We start from the raw sequence: 18,612 nt of genomic DNA on the forward strand, positions 1-18,612 counted from the left end.
GAACAAAGTAACCCCATCCCTGCCCTCCTGGGGGAGCTGATCCCACTGCGCCACCTGAAACCAAGCTATGTATTCAGATACAGGCACATCAGCCAGGGACTTTTGGGGTGACACCATCACTTGCTCCTACCCTGCAGCCAATGTGCCTGTGCCTGGAGCCCCCCATGCCAAGGCAGGAACGGGTTATGTCTCTATTTCAGATGACCAAACACACATAAAAGGCATCAGCTGTGTTCACGCATCTTTCATCTGCAGCATCACCTGCTCTGACAGCACCCTCCACAGTACACGGGTGTGAAAGGGAGGAACCATCCTGTTTCTTTAGGCTTTCCACAACAAATTTCTAGCTTGGAAATGACAATATTAATTATCACTTTAATAAAAATACTTCACTTAAAATTATGCAGATGATTATCCCTGACTGGGGTGAAACTTTTGAGCCCCAGAAAGTAGTTTGTGGCTAATGGGGCCATCCTGGGTGCTGCAGGAAGCAGTGTTGGGGCTGTGCCATGAGCACCATGCTGCTGGGAGCTGCTTAAGCCCATGGGTCCCTTCGCCCGCATCAGAAACACACCAAATGAGTAAAAGAAGTGGTTTTGCCCAAGAAAACCCAGCATGGCGTGAACTAGAGGCAGACCTGTGCTACTGAAGGGACACCTTGTGTAACAGCCTTCCTGATCCTCAAATCTGCCAACGGGGTACCAGCCAGCTTCCCTCTCCATCACCTGCCTCATCCTGGGGGGGACACACAGGGGCTGAGTCACCCCATCTTGGGGGCAGCAGAGAGGACCCCATGGGCAGCCCTATGGCAGGGGGGACAGCTCATCCCTGGTATGGGAAGGGATTTGTCCCACCTTCATTCCAGCACAGCCCCAGCCACAAATGTATGAAACAGCTTGTGGGAATAAAACACCAGCTTAGGTCAGGAAGGGGGGGATCTAAGCACCCAGGCTGTGATTCCCACATGTGTCCAAAGATATAATCCAGATTTGCTCCTTGCCCTGGCACCCTCTTTAATATTTTTTGATAAATTAAAATCTCTTTTTGCTGCTGAGCATCATCAGCATTAGGGTGAGGGAAGGAGGGGCCTTCCACTGCACGTAGCAGAATCACAAACTAAATCACCACCACTCTCCCGGTTGCATGGTACCCAAATCCACGGGCTGCACTTGCCTCCTCTGAGGAATTGTCTTAATGCATCTGTTAAATTAACTGCTAGGCAGAAGATGCCACGATCAGGGCTTGTTCATTCCTGCTGGGATGGAGTGGTCCTGGCTTGGGAAGGACCACTCCTCCCTGAGCCCTGTGGGGGTGAATTTGGGGATCTGAATGTTCAGGGAAAACACTCACATTCCTGGGCCATCCTGAAGGAGCTCAAACCGTTTGGCTTTTTGCCTCCCCACTGAGGTTTGTTACAGCCCCTGCTAAATTGAGGCCAGTGGAGAGCACAGCTGGGTGATGCCGCCAGCACATTACACAGAAGCCCATGATCCAGTAGTGCTGTTGGGGCTGACACCCATCCCAATCCCTCTAACACCCTCAAAGCAGGGAGAAAATGCTCCTCAGACTGCAGGGCTTTAATGACAGGCTACTGCATCCATCCTCTTCTTCACAAGCAGCAACTGAGGGCTGAAAAGCAGATGGCATCTGCACAGATGTAAAGCCCAAAGCCCTTTGAACAAAGGGATTGTCCTTTCCCTCATGCTGCTGTGCCCTCCTTGCCTCTGAGCCAAAACACTCAGGATCTGGCCTCAGATGTCTGTGAGAGCAGCGCAGGAAGCTGAATCCCTCCCCACGCTGCTTCTCAGATCCTCACCACAGCCTGAGGTAGTGTTACTGGGACTGAAAGCTGAGGACAGATGCTCCAGATTGTACCTTTTTGATGGAAGAACCACGTTGTCCTGTCTCTGCTCCCTGGCTGTGTCCCCAGGGAGGCCAGGCTGGCTGTCTTCTGCCTCCCCACAGGAGGTAATAGGTGACCCAGCCCCAGCCTGTGGGGTGACAGGGACATGGGTACTGGGCATGCAGCCCCACGGTGGTACCCACCATCCCTCACTGTTGCTATAGAGACAGAAGCTGTTTTTCACTGCAGTGATGCTGGTTGTTTCTGAGCGGTACCTTTGGCATGGCAGGCAGCTGGGAGAGAGAGATGAGAGATGCCATGTGCTGCTGTGCCACTTGCCTTGCTGGGAGGAATGGGCATGGCCAAGGCAAGGCTCTTCTGGGCCTTTCCTAGTGCCTCTGTGCCCAGATCTACACTCATCTTGCAAGGGCTCACCCCAAACCCTCCCTGCAGCGAGCACAAAAGCACTGGTGCTCCCCCACTCTGGGCACTGAAGTACCAGGGAGTATGAGGGGTGCAGGCTGCAGGGGTGCCAAGGAGGAAGGTTCCCCACAAAAACCCTGTGTGGGAGCGAGCCCTGCCCTGTGAACCCCAGTTTACCCCAACTCACCTCTCCCTGCTCTCCTGCTTTGCTTTGCAGCTACACACTAGGATGAGACCAGCTCAGCTGAAGTTACCTACAATGGCAGCTTCTCCATGCCACAATCTCCTGATCACACCAGCAAAGACCAGGATGAACTCCTTCAAAGCCATCCTGGATAGACCAAGGCAATACAAGTGCAAGGAAACCTAGACCCAGTGACATGGCCGTAGACGCATCCAGCCTATCTGCAAAGGTTCAGTATAAAACCTAGAATCACGAAGTGAGAGCTTCCCACAAAGCACCTCTAGGTACCCACCATCTCCAGCTACCCATAGGTGCACACACACACCTTTGGAGCTGCAGTAACATGCTCCATCCTTCCTAGGGGCGAGGATAAACGCTGACAAGTGTCTGAAAGAAAGAGAAAGAACCATAGCTCACTTCTTCACATACGTTTTTTGCAGGAGAAGGAGCCTGGCAAAGAAAACCCCTGATGGATGCCAAGCGCAGCACCATGTCTCTGCTCCCACCCCATTTAAACAAGAAGCAGCAGGGGATTGGGGCATCACTGATCACCCCCTGCTGCTCTGCCTGCTGCTGCACCGACCTGCAGCCTCCAGAGACAACCAGCAAGGCCCAGAGCTCTCCCCTTTCTGGAGCACACTCAGTGACAGCCCTTCCCGCGGGACCCTCGCACAGCCCTCCCCAGGGAGCTCCATGGGAGGCTGGTCTCCGAAGGACACGGTGGTTCTCCTCACCACGCTTCTGCTCCAGCCTCGGCGCTGGCAGCGCGGGAGCTCGGTGACTCCCAGGGCGCTGCGCTCACGTCCCAGCTGGAGACACATGCCAGGGATAGATTTTCTGTTTAGCTTCTTTTCATGTTAATTATCAAAGAGCAAGGAATGTCAGCGGCGTGCAGCAGTCATTATCTGAATGTCTCCTTCTCACCAGCAGCTCCTGTAGGAAGAGGATCTCCAGCACACATGGATAGATGAGAGCGCAAGATTGTTCCCTGGCCTTGCTGGGTGTATTTTGCTCACTTGGGAGAGACAGGAGGACAGGGATGATGGGATCCTTTCATTTTGCAGGATGCACCCAGGTGGTAAGTCTAGCAGTGTCCATCACCTTCCAAACATCAAACTCTTCTTAAGACGGAGAAACCAGAGAGAACTGGAGGGTTCTGTGCAAACTATGGGATTTTCTTAGACAGTTGCGATGGGTGATCCGTTTCAGAGACACTGCACTGAGGATGGCTGTCACCAGTGGAAACATCAGCCAGGTTTCAAGGTGGCTGCTTGTCAGTAATGGGAAGCAGCAGAACAGTGTCTGGGTATCAAACTTTGTATTCAGTAACCTTGGACCAGTTCACAGACATCAATTAGTTCAGCCTTGCAATAAGGAAGGTCAGAGCGGTCTCCTCATTTCATACAGGGTAAGACACAGGAACATTTACCTCTAATGAGGTTACAGCTAAGCAAGCAGAGACAGGGGTATGGGCAGTCCTGGCTGCCTCCCTCTAGCTCACCAGCATTGCTGGGTGCACCAGAAAACAGTCAATGCTGTACAAGACTCACCTTGAAAATTCCCATCATTTGGCATCATTACAAAATCATAGCCACGAAGACTCTGCTTTGTAACTAGACCTGCTTTGCAAAATCACCACGACTCAGCACAAGGCCTATTCAATTACTCCCTAACTAGGATGAAAATGGACAACTTGCATTTGCCCTTTACCAGACCAACCTTTCCCCACAACCCTCACGGAGCAGACTTTTGAACAGCAGATGAAAGGCTGGTTTCAACACACCACCTTCAGCATCCTGAGCACCCATCTAGGTCCACCCCGTGCAAAGCAAACCACTGAAGGGATCATTTGCATCCCCTCGGTCAAGACCTGCTCCCAGTTGACCGCGTATCTCAAAGCTGCACTGAGCTGGTTTTTGTCCCTTCCCTCAGGATAAGAACCAAACAGGGCAGGATTTCTCTGATTATTTATTATCTGTGAAGTGCCGGCAGTGTCCTGACTCTGTACAAGACACACTCCTGGGCTTACAAAAGGAAAAAGCACTGTGGCCAAAATGGTTTAGCATCAAAAAAGTTAACCAACGTGTTCTCAGGAAACCCTCAGGCACTGCCTCTCCTGAGGACACACCAAGGTGCTGATGTCAACCACCCATGGGCAGCCGTGTAGCTCGTTTCTTTTACCCGTAAAGCTAAATTAGGCTGCTGTCCAAACACAGCTTGAGAATAGGGCCAAAGGTATGGCCCTTGATTGCTAAAACCCAATCCATTGCAAGAAACTCTTTTCAAGTGGGGAAGCAACATTAAAAAACACCACTACTCATGGAAGCTACAACTGCTTCCAACAAACAACATGTAGAAAACACTGGGAGGGAGACTCTTCAAGTATCTACTCGTTTCCAGTGGAAAGGCCATCAAGTCCCCTGTGTTCACCAGATGGATATCAACATCTGACATGTGTTAGAAGACATCCATATCAACTCCACCAGCCTGAACTGTAAGTAGCCGAAAACAAAGCCAGACAGGACATCTGTGATGTGGTGCCGTCCGATCATGACACGGGAAAAGCCCACGCAGAGGGCCCAGAGGACCAGCAGGATCCGGAGAGGGATGGCCAAGACCAGGTGGTTGAGGAAGAACTTGGAGAGCATGGCCACCCGGCTGGCATGCCCGGCTGGGAACGCATAGGTGTCCATGGTCAGGTAGTCCAACAAGCCAGGGGTGACATCGTACGGACCCTTCCTCTTGGCCAGCTTCTGCAGCCCAGCCACAATCATGATGTCCAGGAGCAGGGCTGTAGAATGAGAGATGAGAGAGAAAGGTCAGAGATGGAGCTGAGTCAAAGGCAAGTTTCAAGGCAGAACATTCAAGGATGGTCACTGGTTTTAGATAAAGATTTGGGTTCATTTCCACCCATGTGTCCCCGGTTCAGCTGAAGGCAGCCTCCCCATCCTCTGATCACCACCCAAATGTTAATTAACCCTCCCATGGGGAAGGCAAGTACCATTAGCACCATCTCTTTTGGGAGAAACCCAAACTGAAGAGGCAAGCGATCTGCCTGGGGAGGGAAAGAGCAACTGGTGAAGCTAAAATTAACACTCTTTTGGCCCTGAAACCACCGGACTGAGTGTCCCTGTTCCTGTCCTCCCTCTCCCTTAGCTGAGGTGTTGAACACTCACAAGCCATTTCTTGCTTCTACTCTCCTCCCTCTTCCTGGGGCTTCCTCCCTTCAAGTCACCCCATGCACCCATTTCCCTGTGCAAACGTGGTTTGGGGTTAACACATCCCTCAGCCTAAGCAAATCCAGGCTTGTGGCAGCAGAGGGACCATCCCTGCAGCTACATATCTTGACGCTAAATCACCTTTCTTCCCTAACTGCTTTGGGAGCAAAACTCATCAGCACTTGTGTTCATTACCCTCCTCTTCACCCCACCTCCTTTGTCCCAGCCGACTGGTACTGTCGTTTCTATTTCCTAGCATTGATTTTAGTTTTCTTTAATCCACTCATCTGCTTTTCCCCAGCCCTCCTCATTAGCCAGAGTGCTGATTTCAGCTCCTCGCAGCGATGACAAGGAAATATAGAGCATCATGAGCACAGCCTGCTCCTTCAGCAGGAATGCAAGCAGCCAGTCGCCTGCTTCCTCTCCGCTGATAAAGACTGTTCCTTGAGAGCTGACAAGGTTTCAGGAGGATGGATGGGAGTGCGGCGGTGGCAGGGGATGGGAAATGAGGTGGCACATTGGAGGCAGGCAGCTCCTCCTGGCAGGAGCTGTCACGGCAGCTCTGCTTGCCTGCCTCCCGCAGTGCCACCCCTGCACAGCCAGCCTCCGGCACTGCTTTGGGATGCAGATGGGGTTTATCCTGGCCAAATTCTCTCCTTATAGAAGGGCTATTCTCATCTGCAGGGTATCTTGCATGGGGAAGGGGGACAGCAGGAACTCCTTGGACTTCCTGCAAACCAGGTCCTGCCCGAGCCACTCCTGGGTTCTCAGAGCTGTGGAGGAGAGATGGAGCAGGGGAAAAGGCCTGGGTACCAGCTCCTTTATAGTGTCAACAGCAGCACAGGCCACAGTGGGACTCTAAGTTAAACACAATGAGAAGCAGAAGGTGGAGATGAAGGAAAGGTTTATAGGTGATGTCTGAATCAAGGTGTGAGGCTGCAGATGCAACACCAGCAGTAGCAATGGGCTTAGGAGGACAAGGACAGACAGGACACCGAGCCTGCCTGATGTGATGGGCAGAGAGAAGGGGGAGGTCCACAGCCAATGGAGGGGGACCCTGGCACAGAGTGGATCTCTGTATTTGATGGTTTGCGGATATGTTATTAAGGGGCTGGCTGGGAGGGGAATGGGAGGGAGGAATTTCAAACCCAGGCTGGAGCAGCCAGTCTTGGGGATTTCCTGTTAAAGCTGAATGCTGTCAGCATTGATGGTAATGAAGTGCTGAAGCTAACCAGCAGTATTGCTGTGTCTGGGCAGCCACGCGGCTCTGCTGATGCTGGGCTTCCTAAATCACCCTGAGCCCAGCTCCTCACCCCAGCAAGGTGACCCTTCCACAGCCTCGATGCAGCCAAGTCCTTCAGCTCACCAGCTGCATTGCTCATGGGTCCCATCTCACCTGGACAAGAACTGGGTGAGAACTGGCTCCTTGGGATGCAAACTCAGGAGCCCAGGCACACATGTTCATTTCAGCAAAGGTGATGCACCAGCGCTGCCAAGAGAAGAAGCTGCTCCTGCTGAAGTCAGCAGCTTATTGCATTGCTGAGGAGCTCAGCCAGGGCTCAGGAAGTACCCCAAAGTACCCAGTGTCTCCTCCATGGTGTACAATACACCTGTTACACACCATTCCCCATGAAATCTGCCTGCAGATCAGTAGCACGGATGTATTGTGCTTTACTGATGGGTGGTGTTCACCAATATCTGTCAGTATTTTGCACCTCCAAGATTTTTTTATGGGCAAAGGGGATGTCAGGGCAACCTGAGGGATGCAGGCCTGTGTGCATGGAGGTGTTCAGGGCATGGAGAACATGCCAAAGAGCTGGTTTAATAGTCCTTTCATTCAGCAGATGACTAAAATGGGCCTTCAGTACTGCTAGGTTTGGTTTTCATCAAATGATGCACAGAAAGCAGAAAGCCTCCTTTGCTCACATTTCAAGATCTGAAGGCATGACAGCATTAAAACTGGGGTTAATCTGCTGTTGAAATCAAACCTCCCCAAGATCCCTCTGTCTGGTGCTTTCTCTGCCTCTTCCCCTTGCACTTTCTGTTCCTTCCACCCAGTTCCATGAAACAACTGATTTATGGAGCAGCCCCAGCAGCCTGCCCTGCCCCAGCCCCTAAGGTACTGGGGGTCCCAGTGCCCTCACCCAGCTCTGGGGCTCAGCAGAACCTCTGTGCCCCTGCCCACTTGCTGCTGCGCTGCCAGGGTGAATCAGCACAAGCACTGCTGATGATGGTGCTGCCAATGGGGCACCCTGCAGGAGCAGAGATACTCAGCAGCCCCAGCCTGAGCCCTATTCCCTTGCAATTCCTTGACCTACATACCCACTTGGACTTCAGCTCACTTGCTTTTGCTCCTTAACGCAAACCAAACCCTCCCTCCTCATCCATTACGGGATTAACTTTCTTATGGGCATCCTTAGTGATGGGTCCAGCTGCAGATGGGTATCTCTGGTGCCTACTGGCTACTGCTTGCATCCGAAGGCCCTTAATCTTGCACCTCCCAGAGCAGCCACCTGCAAAGCAGCAGCATCACCTTCGGTCTGCCCTTTCCCTGTCCCTAACATGGGAAGGAGATGAGCAAATCCTTCAGTGACCCGACTAAAGGCTGGAGGAAATACAGCCCGGGGAGGGACTGCAGAAGGGAGCCTGCAGCTGATTTAGCAGCCTGCACTTGCGTAATGCTGCTCTCTGGAGACAGGCAGACGGGGCTGTCGGAGCGCAGCAGGGATGGCAGCGTGCCTCCTGACCGAGGTGAGAGCAGAGGAGCAAGAAATCTTCATTTAAAGTGATTTTTTCATCATGCCCGTTCCCCAGATCCATGCAGCACTGGATTTAAAACAGAGGCAGCATTGGATATAAACTCCAGGTAGCACTGGGTATAAAAGAGCAAAGGAAGGATTAGCTTTCACATTCTTCTGAAAATGACCCATAATTTCCCTTTTGACCTGCTGTCAAAGGGAAAAAATCCTTCCAGATTCCCCCTGCAAAACCATCACAAAAAGCTCCACTAACACCGAAAACTTCCTTAAAGCACAAAACCAAAGAGCAAGTCCTGCCTGCCTGCGACAATTTTAGCACCAGAGATCACCTTGGTATGTAAATAGCCAACATCTGGCATCAGATGCACAGCAAATGAGCTGAAAGTGAGCCCCCTGGGCAGACGTTTTATATCTATTAATAAGAAAAGGAAAACAATTATCTGCCTTGCTCCTGCCACCAAACCTTAGGAGCCCATTAAGAGCAAAGAGGCAAGCCCTGCGCAGGCAGGGCACAAGGACAAACCAGAAGCATCGTTGCAGCAGAACCAAGCCAAACCCCAAAGCTCATGTTTATGAAAAGTTGAACCTATTGGACATCCCCTGTCACCATAAGGTCCTTTTTGTCCCATAAGGTCCATTCTGCCCCAGCTGAGGATGAGGATGGAGCGAGCACCCTTGGGGGCATCCATTGCCTGCCCCACGTTGGAGCCAGGCAGTGTCTCCAGGGACAGAGGATGATTCCAGCTGAGATGTTTATATGAACATGTAATCACAGCTGAAAAACACCCTGGGTGCAGTGCTGGGGGCAGAGAGGGAAAAAGGAGAAAGCCAAAAAAGCCCTTGGCTTCATCCGTTCCTGCAGCCGTGATTCATGTGACTCCGTGCACATGGGGCTGCTTGGATGAGACAGAGCCCAGCCTGTGAGACTGGGATCAGAAGCAGCCACAAGCTGGACTATGAGCTGTGGGGAGAGGAAAAGGTGGGGGTAAATGCCCAGGAACAAAGAGCAACCCCATCCTGTGAGCTCAGGAGCAACCAAGGGCATTGAACACCCCATCTGCCTGGCCCCAGCACTGTCTTAAAGCAAAGACAACTTGTCGATAACTCTTTGCCTGTGCTTCAGAACCTGCAGCCAGCTCCGACCCGGGTTACTCTGTGCTACACCACCACCACTGAGATGGCACGTGCTCCCCACTACAGCTGGCTTTGAAGGTGCTGTATTCCCGGATCAGCCACTCAGGGCAGATGTCACCGTTCCCAGAAAACGGATTTTTTTGCTGCACAATTAGAATTCATAATAAAGAATTCATTCATTATTATTATAATAATGAATTCATTCATTTTTATTATAATAATTAATTCATAATAATGAGCACTGCCTCCTTCTTGGGAAGCCCCTGTTTCTGAACTTCCCAAATCTCCCGCAGGCATTAGGCTCCCTGACCTGGAAAACGAGCTGTTTGCAGCCTTGCCTACTTGATACTAATGCAAGATGCAGGTTTCAAAAGCATCTCCAACCCCTCTCCGGTGGAGTTGGTGGAAGCTGGAAGAGATCCACTCCTCTGCAAGTGAACTCCTTTACTCCATTTTCTTCCCCAAATGTGGTACTATTGGGTGTAAGAGCTGAGAAAAGGCACAGATGGCAGGACACGCTGAAGAACCAATGAATCAGATGCTGGAGCATTTTGGTGGGAGGTTATTTTTTGGCTGAACAAGCAGCAGCATGGGATAAGTGGCCACAGGGAGGTGAAGAATAATGGTGGAAAGCTGCATTGTACAATTAATAGTGAAAAAAACCCAACCAACAACTAAAAATAGAGCCGCTATATCCCAGATGATTAGAAACAGCCCTGAGTGCAAACACAGGCTGCCTGGAGTTCCCTCCTTGGAAATACTGTGCCCTTGGGAGCTGGGTAATTTGCATCTCAGCATCATTGACTGAGGGGGGGCTGCACAGCTTGGGGATGAGATGGCGAGCGCAGTGAAAAGGGCTTGTGCTGGTGAGGAACGTGAGCGGAGCACCCCCCCAGGATGGCTCAGCTGCATCCCAGAAGGGTTCTGACAGCTTGAAATGTCCCTGAATGCTATGGCAGCAGTGCAGGGAACATCAGCACATCCCAGAGCCACACGCAGCAACCCACAAGCACTGGTGAAGGAAGGAAAATGCCTTGGGTTGGTGACCACCAGCACGGTGCAGCCCATAGAGGCTGGACTCCTCCCTTGGCCTCAGTGCTGCTTAGGCTTGTGTGTACACCCTGTTGCCTTCAGCAAGGCAAACAGCCCAGAACCCCAGTTTGGGCTGATGCTGTGGTACTCAGAGGGTCTCCAACCATCATGCCTCGCAGTGCGTTACACCCAGGTCAGGTTTGTCTCCAGCATCCCTGTCTAGTTGGAAACAGAGAGTGAGACCAGAACTGTGCTCCAGGTGAAAACATGGAGATGGCTTCCAAGGGGAAAGAAAAGAGCCAGTTCATCCGATTCCCCCCTCCCATCCTGCTCCGGTCCCATAGCAGGATACCCCATGGGCTCTCCCTGCTCTTGCTCCTCCCAGAGACTCACCTCACTGCCCAGCACTCCTCCACCTTCCTCTTCCCAGCCACTGCTCCCGTCAGGTCGCATTAGAGGCAAACACACTCACCCATTTCCCGGGATCTCCCTTTGGGCCAGAGCCTGGCTCAGCCTCCCCGGCAGGGCTGGCTCTGCCTGCGTGAAACAGCTACAGTCCCCTTTTTGCTCCAGGCAGGGGCAATGGGAAGCCGTTCCCGGAGTGACAGACATAAGGATGACTCATTTCCCATGTTTATTCCCCCTCTTCCCATTCAACAACCCTCGCACTTCTTTCTCTCTCACTCTGCATTCAGGCTGTGGAACATTTTGCCTGCTCACTCTGTGTGAGGGCTGGATTTCAGCTTGCTGCAGCTTCCCCAAGGGCTGCACGCTGATGGCTGCAGGCCTTGCAGCATCCTCAGCACCAAGCAGCCAGCCAGGAGCTGAGCCCCTTGATGCTGCCTGGTACCCAGGGGCTGATCAGACCATGGGGCTGATAGAGACCCTATGCATGTCCCTGGGAATAGCCCCATGCCTGCTCCAGCTGCAGGCAGATGGGTCCCAGCCTGTCACTGACTGTCCTTCATCTGAAGGGACACTGCAGACTCACAAGCCTGCCCTGCAGTGAGCAGTATACATTTGCTATAGAGGAAGCAGGCAGGGAAGGAGAGGGAAGGGGGGCAGGGAAGCTGGGAGAGCTGAGCATCACTTGCTGTTCAGGGATGCCTGAGCTCATCAGCCTTGAGGGTGATGAAGGGTGAGGATGGCACCACCAAAGGACCAGATAACTGCTGTATCCGGGCAGGACAACTAGAGGCAGGTTAGCAGCCTGATGTGATGGAGTATTTAATGCCAGGCTGGACCTGTGTCTAGATGCTGGATGCAGAGAGCGGGCATCTGTGTCCTTCCCTCTGCCTGGCCATGGCTCAGTCATACTGGGTTACCTGACATTTAAACTGGGCAGATGTGCAGCAAACTTGCTGAGGTCTCAGTGCACACTGGGCAGGGGCTGGACCTCCTCCTTGGGCCGGGTTTTACAAGGAGGGAGGGTTCACACAGGACACCGGCTCCCCCTCCCTGCCGAAGCATCATCTGCCCTGCTTAGCTCAGGAAATCCTGAGCCTCACAGGGGGAAAATTAAAGGGGAGCAAACAGACACATCTGGCCCCAAACCACCTCTGGGGCTCTCGGCTTAGCGATGTGTACAGACTGATCCATCCACCGTGCAACTCCCCAGCCTCTCGGCTGAGTCTGGGCTGCTGGGCCCTGAGGCTCAACAGGATGAACTTGTCTGTGCTGCCTGGGCACTTGATTTACTCAGTGACCTTTAGCAGCAATGGGCTTTACTATCTGTGTTTTCACCACATGGCCTCCAGTGACAATACCCGAAGCACCTCTGTATTGTTAAAGCAGGGTCAGCAGGGGCTCAAGGGGCCAGGAGAAGGCATTTCTTGCTGTCTTTCCTTCCTTTCCTACCAACCTGGTCTTGCTTGGAAGCTTCTGGGGTGGGACTGCAGAGTCCTGGACCTGTATATGTATTTATAAATACATATATATTTAAACATGAATACATACATGGCTTTGGATAAAGTCTGCAGGGGACTATGCCTCAGAATATCATGGCTTGGTTCCCAGGCAGACTAAAACTAGGTCAGTATTCAGGGAGAAGGCTGAAGAGAGCAAGAACTGCCTCCTCACTGACCTTCAGGAGAGGAGAAGTGACCCTGGGCTCCCCTTCTTTCCTCCTGCTGTGTCATTTGTTCATGGTGCTACGGCCATACCCTACAGCACTGCTTTACTTGATGGCAATAAATGCTTAGTGACAGCACCAAAGAGCCAACCCGCCCCTTGGAAGAGGGACGCAGAGCCAGCTGGTGATGGTGGAGGACCAGGACCTGTGTCACTGAGACAACAGGCAAAGGGGTGACTGGAGCTTTCTTTTCTCCTCATCTAAATGCCTATTTCAGAAAGCTGTGAGCAAAGCAGAACCAGTTAATGGTGGTATTTCAAACTGAGCATGAATATGTATTTTATATGCGAGGGTTAACTAAGCAGATACCTTCTGCCAGCAAAGGCACAAGGCTGGAGTGCAGATAACTAAATGAGGCGGTTATTTGGCTCTAAACACAATAGGTGGACTTCACTGGAATGACCACTTTGGATAGATAACCATATTCCATCAGAGCAAGAAGGTAGCCTGGACCTGGAAAGATCATCATTCTAACAAGAAGATCAATCTGTTCAGCTTAATAAATAGGAGGTGAAGAAATGACTTGAGCACTATCCAAAATATTGAAAGGCAGAAGAGATGTTGGCTAAAAGAGCTATTCAGCTGGAGAGGCGAGGGTATGCAGATGCAGTGAAGGGAAGAGTCAAACTGAAAGGAAGGCGCTTGTGAGCATCCCTACCACTGCAGTAATACAGAAACAGTTCTGACAAGTTCACCCTCACTTGTAATTGTACATCAGATTGAGTGTTTGGGTTTTTCCCCATAACAAATTGAACAGGAATAAATTAAGGGATGTGCTCCAGCATGTATTTTGCCTTGGGTTAGATCGATGATCCAAATGTTCTTTACTGGCTTTACAGTCAATGAATCACTAAATTTGGATCCACATCCTCACCAGATGGATCAGAACCAGACACCGAGGCACTGCTTCCCCCAGCGTTCGGTGGAGTTTCTGTCTGGTTCTAAAGCAGGTTGGGAATTTCAGTGCAAGCTTTACATCTGTTTTCCCCCTGAAAGACCAATTGCAAGGTTCAAATGATTTTCTGAGAGCTCCGTGTTCATGAAAACCTTGTGATTGCAGAGGAGAGCTTGAAAGGCCCTGAAAGTTCCAATTTGAGTCATTGATTCAAATAAAATGAACTCTAAAAGTGGGGGTTTCCTGATTTCCTCCGTTTGGCTGAGGGGTGCAGACTTTCTTCCTGACTCTTCAACAGCCAGGGCTGGCAGCGCCGATAGAGTCTTCCTGAAAGCACATTCTGGCAGAGGGATTTTGTACAGTGGGCACAGATATCTGATCCCTTCCATCTTTTCGGCAGCAACTCGTGAACGTGCTCCTCTGGCTGTTTGGCATTTGCTGGGAGGGCTGACAAGGGGAATCGATAGATTCCATCACAGATGGCAAACACGGAGGGAAAACATTGCTTTGGGGTTGCTGATCAACATCTGCAGTTGGGATGGATGGAGCAGCCCGGCGTCAGACCCCCTCACCCAAAATGCTCCCACATGTGTTGGCAAGAGCTCCTCGGGCGCAAGTGCCCCCCCTCCATCTGCAGTGATGCTTCTGCCAGGTTCCCGGTCCCATTCCAGCAGTCTCCTGTCTCCTCGCCTTGAAAGCCTGATTGCACATCCTAAACAAGTGCTCTGTGATGGGCTGGCTCCCTGCCCAGAGACTGCATCAGAAATTCTGCTTGATGTATGAAACCCTCAGCAAGCAGGGGGAAGGGAGGACAGACAGGGGAGGTGAGGAAGGGGCACCACAGACAGCACCGGCTTCCCCGCTTCCCTCTTCCCCAGAGACCAGGGAAGCATCAGGAGGTTCCCCTCCCTTTGGGCTGTCCCTACCCAGGAGGACTTTACAGCACATCCTGATGGATGTGAACCATAGGAAAACAGCAGCGGGAGGGACCGAGGATGCCAGATGCAGCAGCTGTGTCATGCCCTTCCTACCTACACAAGACCCCACTTCTCATGGGCTCTGCCTGGGTCCACCAGAGCCACGCTCCAGAGCCAGGCTCCTTCCTCCATCAGCAATGCAGATATTACCCCAGCAGCTACTCGGATACTCGGAGTTTCTGACTGCAATCTGGAATATCAAACCAAGGCCACGCAGAGATGAGCTCTGTGGGGTGACACGAGTCCTGCAGAGGAAGCTCTGACAACAGAGGCTCAGGGTGCTTTGCTCAGTGATGTCCACTTGGAGGGCAAAAAGGAGCGATTTGGAGGCTGCTCTTTGGAGCTCTCCATGGAGCTGTCGAGTCACCACGTTTGAGACCCAAGCAGTGGTGCAGGGCTGAGCTCTCCCAGTGACCACCCGATACTCAAAGTTCCTATGTGCCCCAGAGGTGGCTTCGCATTTGGCCTCCTCAGATGGCAACAGAAGGGTGAGAAAACCTACCTTGTTTTTAAGCCAAAGGTGGCACTAGCGCTTTATAAGGACCGCAAATATTTTGGAGCCAAAGAGGTCAGTTTTCATGCTCCAAGACCATCAAAGGCTCTCAGGTCAAGAGACATCTGGACACGGTGCCCGTTGACGTTCGTCACCTCCTATTTCATCCTCGTGCCCTTTTAAATGGAGCTTCTCTCAGCGAGAGGCTGACCCAGCACACTGAGGAGCCCCTGGAAGAGCTGCTGACATCAGCGGGCTCTGCATCACGCTGATGCTATTCTGGCTGCTTCCCTGCCATGGCCTCCCTTCTCTAGATGTCACAGCACAAGGACGGGCTCTTTCAAAGGCAAGAGGGGAGAAAAGGCACCACTGTGCTTTGCAAGCCAGTTCAGGTGAGCTTGTGAGAAAGAAAAGCTTGGGGCCATGCTGCAGAGCCCACATTGCGTCGCAGTGGTCCCTTACCTGGGGCGCCTCTGAAATACAAGGTCCCTATGTCTTCTCAAAAGGATCCCTGAGAAGCAAAGGCCTAAATCCAATGTTTTTTGATTTCTCTTACCAACCAAAAGTGGGAGATCCAATCGCTGGTTTTGGGAGAGGGTGAAACACTCGGGTGGATCCCAGCCAGATGAGATAGCAGTTAGTCACAAGGAAAAACATGATAACTGAGCACCATGCCAAAAGCAGAAGAGCAAGAAGAGCAAGGTCCTCAGATAGACATGGCCAGGGCGGTTTGGGGCCAGGATCTAAGGGAAGTCATGCCTAGAGCTCAGCATGGTCACTGGTGGGGCATTGGTCCACACAGGTGGAACAGGCCCTGCTTAACTGAGAAGGCAACTCCTTTAACACATCCCAACCTCCAGAAGCAACGACACCGACCACCACGCAAAGGAGGACTAGCAGGAAAGGCAGAGAGATCCCAGCCCACCTGCACAGCCTCTGGGTCAAATTAGCACACGGAAATGGGACAGCAGCAAGAAAGGTCCTCAAGGGAAGGCCGAGACTAGATCAAACTGCAGCAGGGAAGGAGACAGGACTCCATCACGTGGTGGCTGAGATGTGAACCAAGGTCTGGGAACACCTTTTCCTCAAGGATATCTTCAGGAATCGATCCACGTATCAAAGATTCAAATCTTTACGCTTTCCCACCTATCAAACCACCGATGCAGATGACCCTAGATTAAATACAGACATGGCTGCTGGTATACACCTGCACATCACAGACACTTCCTTGATCTGACTGGACAAGCCTGTCCCGTGCAGGACTGAGGACCTGCCCCTACTCCATGGGTACCACCAGCTTCCAGGATTCCTGGCTCCCTCTCAGACAACTCTTTGCTACACCCATCACCCATGGTACCCATGACCGGGACAGCCAATACGTGCAGCATTCACCCTAAAGGTCATTCCCTGCTTCCCAGCCACACCGGTGGCTGGGAGCAGGCAGAGGAGGAGTCCCATTGCTGCTGCCCCTTGTGACCAGGGCTGGGCTCTCCCGGTGGGGAGGGAGGTTTGCCACTCACCTAGCAGCAGGTTCATGAGGACCTCTTGGCCTGCCAGCGTGCTGCTCTTCACCAGGCAGATGAGCGTCCCCGCGATCCAGGGGATGCCGTGCCCCGTTATCCCCAGGAGGTTGATCATGGAGCGGGCACCACCCCAGGAGGAGGCTGTGTTGGCGCACACCCCCAGCCTCTTGGAGATGCAGATATCGATGGCCAGCAGGGAGTTGAAGGCGATTCCCTTGAAGGAGGGGTTGAGCTGCATGCAGTCCTCTTCGGGCAGCTGCTGCGACTGCCTCCGCTCCTTGGGGCTGCTGCTCTGGGTACCAGCTCCTCCGGCCTGGCCGCTCTGCTTTCTGCCGGAGCCCTTGTTCTCCTGGGTCCCCTTCAAGGGCTGATTCAGGGAGAGGAACTCAGCCCTGTTGAGGACATTGTTCCTGTCTCTTGCCCTGGACCGCGGCTGGGATGCTGGCATTGCAGTCTCTCTTTAACGCAACCTGCTCTGCAAACACCGGGAAGGAGAGAAATCCCTCTTCTCCCTGCAGGAAGCTTCCCCCACTCCTACCCTCACAAGCCGTGAATTTGGGAAGCTGCAAAGGTTCCCCTCTGTTGCAGTTGCCCCCCAGCACAGACTGCAGCTGTTAAATATAGAGTAAGGAATGCACATGGCTGTTTACTTCACGGGCCTAGCAAGCTTGGAAGGAGAATTAATGCCAGGCCTGGCAGCCACTCCAGTGCCAGGGAAAAAGGTTAAACAGCCAATAGACTGGAAGAAGAGGAGGGAAAAGCGTTGTGCCAAAGGTTGGTTGCTTCTGGCCTGGTCTATTTAAATCTTCCAATTGCTTATTCCCCTGGGCTGCAAGGGAAACTGGGAAGTGTAGTTCTTTTAGGCACGGCAATTCACATTTCTGTATCAGAGAGAAGGAGCTGGAGGAGATCACAGCATCCCCTCTCCCCATGGCAGCTAGCACTGCTCCTATCGTGTACTGTGCAGCCTGGCTTTGCAAGCTCCAAGGCTGGGTGTTGATTAGGGGCTTCCCCACAGGGAATTCTACCTGGGTATCTTCTTGATTTATCTGTTCTGCAACATCTTCCCCCCCCTGCAAGGGCACCCTAAACACCACCTTCCTCTCCCTGGATGGATACCTTTCAAGCATCACGAGCTCCATCCTCCCTTCCCGCTCAGGATGCACCCCCGCAGCATCTCCCATCACTCACCTCGTTCCTGGACCAAAGAGAAGCATCACCTGCCTCCTGATTAAAAGAGACACGGCACCACAAATGAATTCCCATCCTCCTGCCCCCAGCGCTGAGCATGGCCTCAATACCGCACGCTTGTGCCGTGTCATCCAGCATCGCACATCCCAGGCTGAAAGCGGGTGACAGGCAGGTTACCTTCCCTGGGCAAGGAGCTGTCACGGCTCCACACAACCCACACGCCTGAGAAACACGATTATTCCTATGCACATAGGCTGGAAATCCCCCGTGGGCAGAGAAGTGGAGAGGATGAGTATTGCACCGAGGAGCTGAACAGGCGCATCTCTCGGTGACAGTGACGTTTGCCTACACAAACACCCAGTTGCGGAGGTCAGTATTTGGACAGGTAACCCAGGGAATCAGGCACCCAGGTGTCTTTAACAGTCCAAACTACAACAGAGAGTGAGGTGCTAATTGAGGGGTGGCTCTTGGCTTCCTAAGACAGTAAGAAAAAGTTTGCACTTTCTTTGCACTTTTAATCCATAGCTCTTCAAACCCTCTGTGAGAATTATGCATCCAGCCCTTGCCCATCTGACTGACCGACTGACCAGAGGCGAGAGCAATGCTTGGCCGAACAAGTGCCAGAGGTCCTGAGGAGCTCCTGGGTTTGCTCATATTTCCCTTTCTCAAGGGAAAATCGCATCAATTCATCTCTGAATCACACCCTCTAGGAAGTTACCCCTCATCTGTGATGATTCCAGCTGGAGGAAGAGCTGCCCCCCCACCCCAGGCAGCCCATAAACCACAACCCCCTTCAGCTCGGGTACCAC

General features: G+C 52.3%; 1 protein-coding gene across 1 annotated transcript; it reads right to left on the reverse strand.

The window, feature by feature from the left end:
• Positions 1 to 4,402: 4,402 nt before the first annotated feature.
• PLPP7 (phospholipid phosphatase 7 (inactive)) lies at positions 4,403 to 17,761 on the reverse strand. Its single transcript, XM_061476843.1, has 2 exons — positions 16,610 to 17,761; positions 4,403 to 5,241 (listed from the first exon to the last, which is right to left on the reverse strand). Exons 1-2 carry the CDS (start codon positions 17,058 to 17,060, stop codon positions 4,877 to 4,879), a joined length of 816 nt encoding a protein of 271 aa, XP_061332827.1. The 5' UTR covers positions 17,061 to 17,761; the 3' UTR covers positions 4,403 to 4,876.
• Between the last annotated feature and the right edge of the window lie 851 nt (positions 17,762 to 18,612).

The sequence above is a fragment of the Pezoporus flaviventris genome, unplaced genomic scaffold, assembly GCF_033815535.1.
Source record: "Pezoporus flaviventris isolate CSIRO_AGI_PZ_B2104156 unplaced genomic scaffold, CSIRO_AGI_Pfla_v1 ptg000097l, whole genome shotgun sequence".
Classification (NCBI taxonomy): domain Eukaryota; kingdom Metazoa; phylum Chordata; class Aves; order Psittaciformes; family Psittacidae; genus Pezoporus; species Pezoporus flaviventris.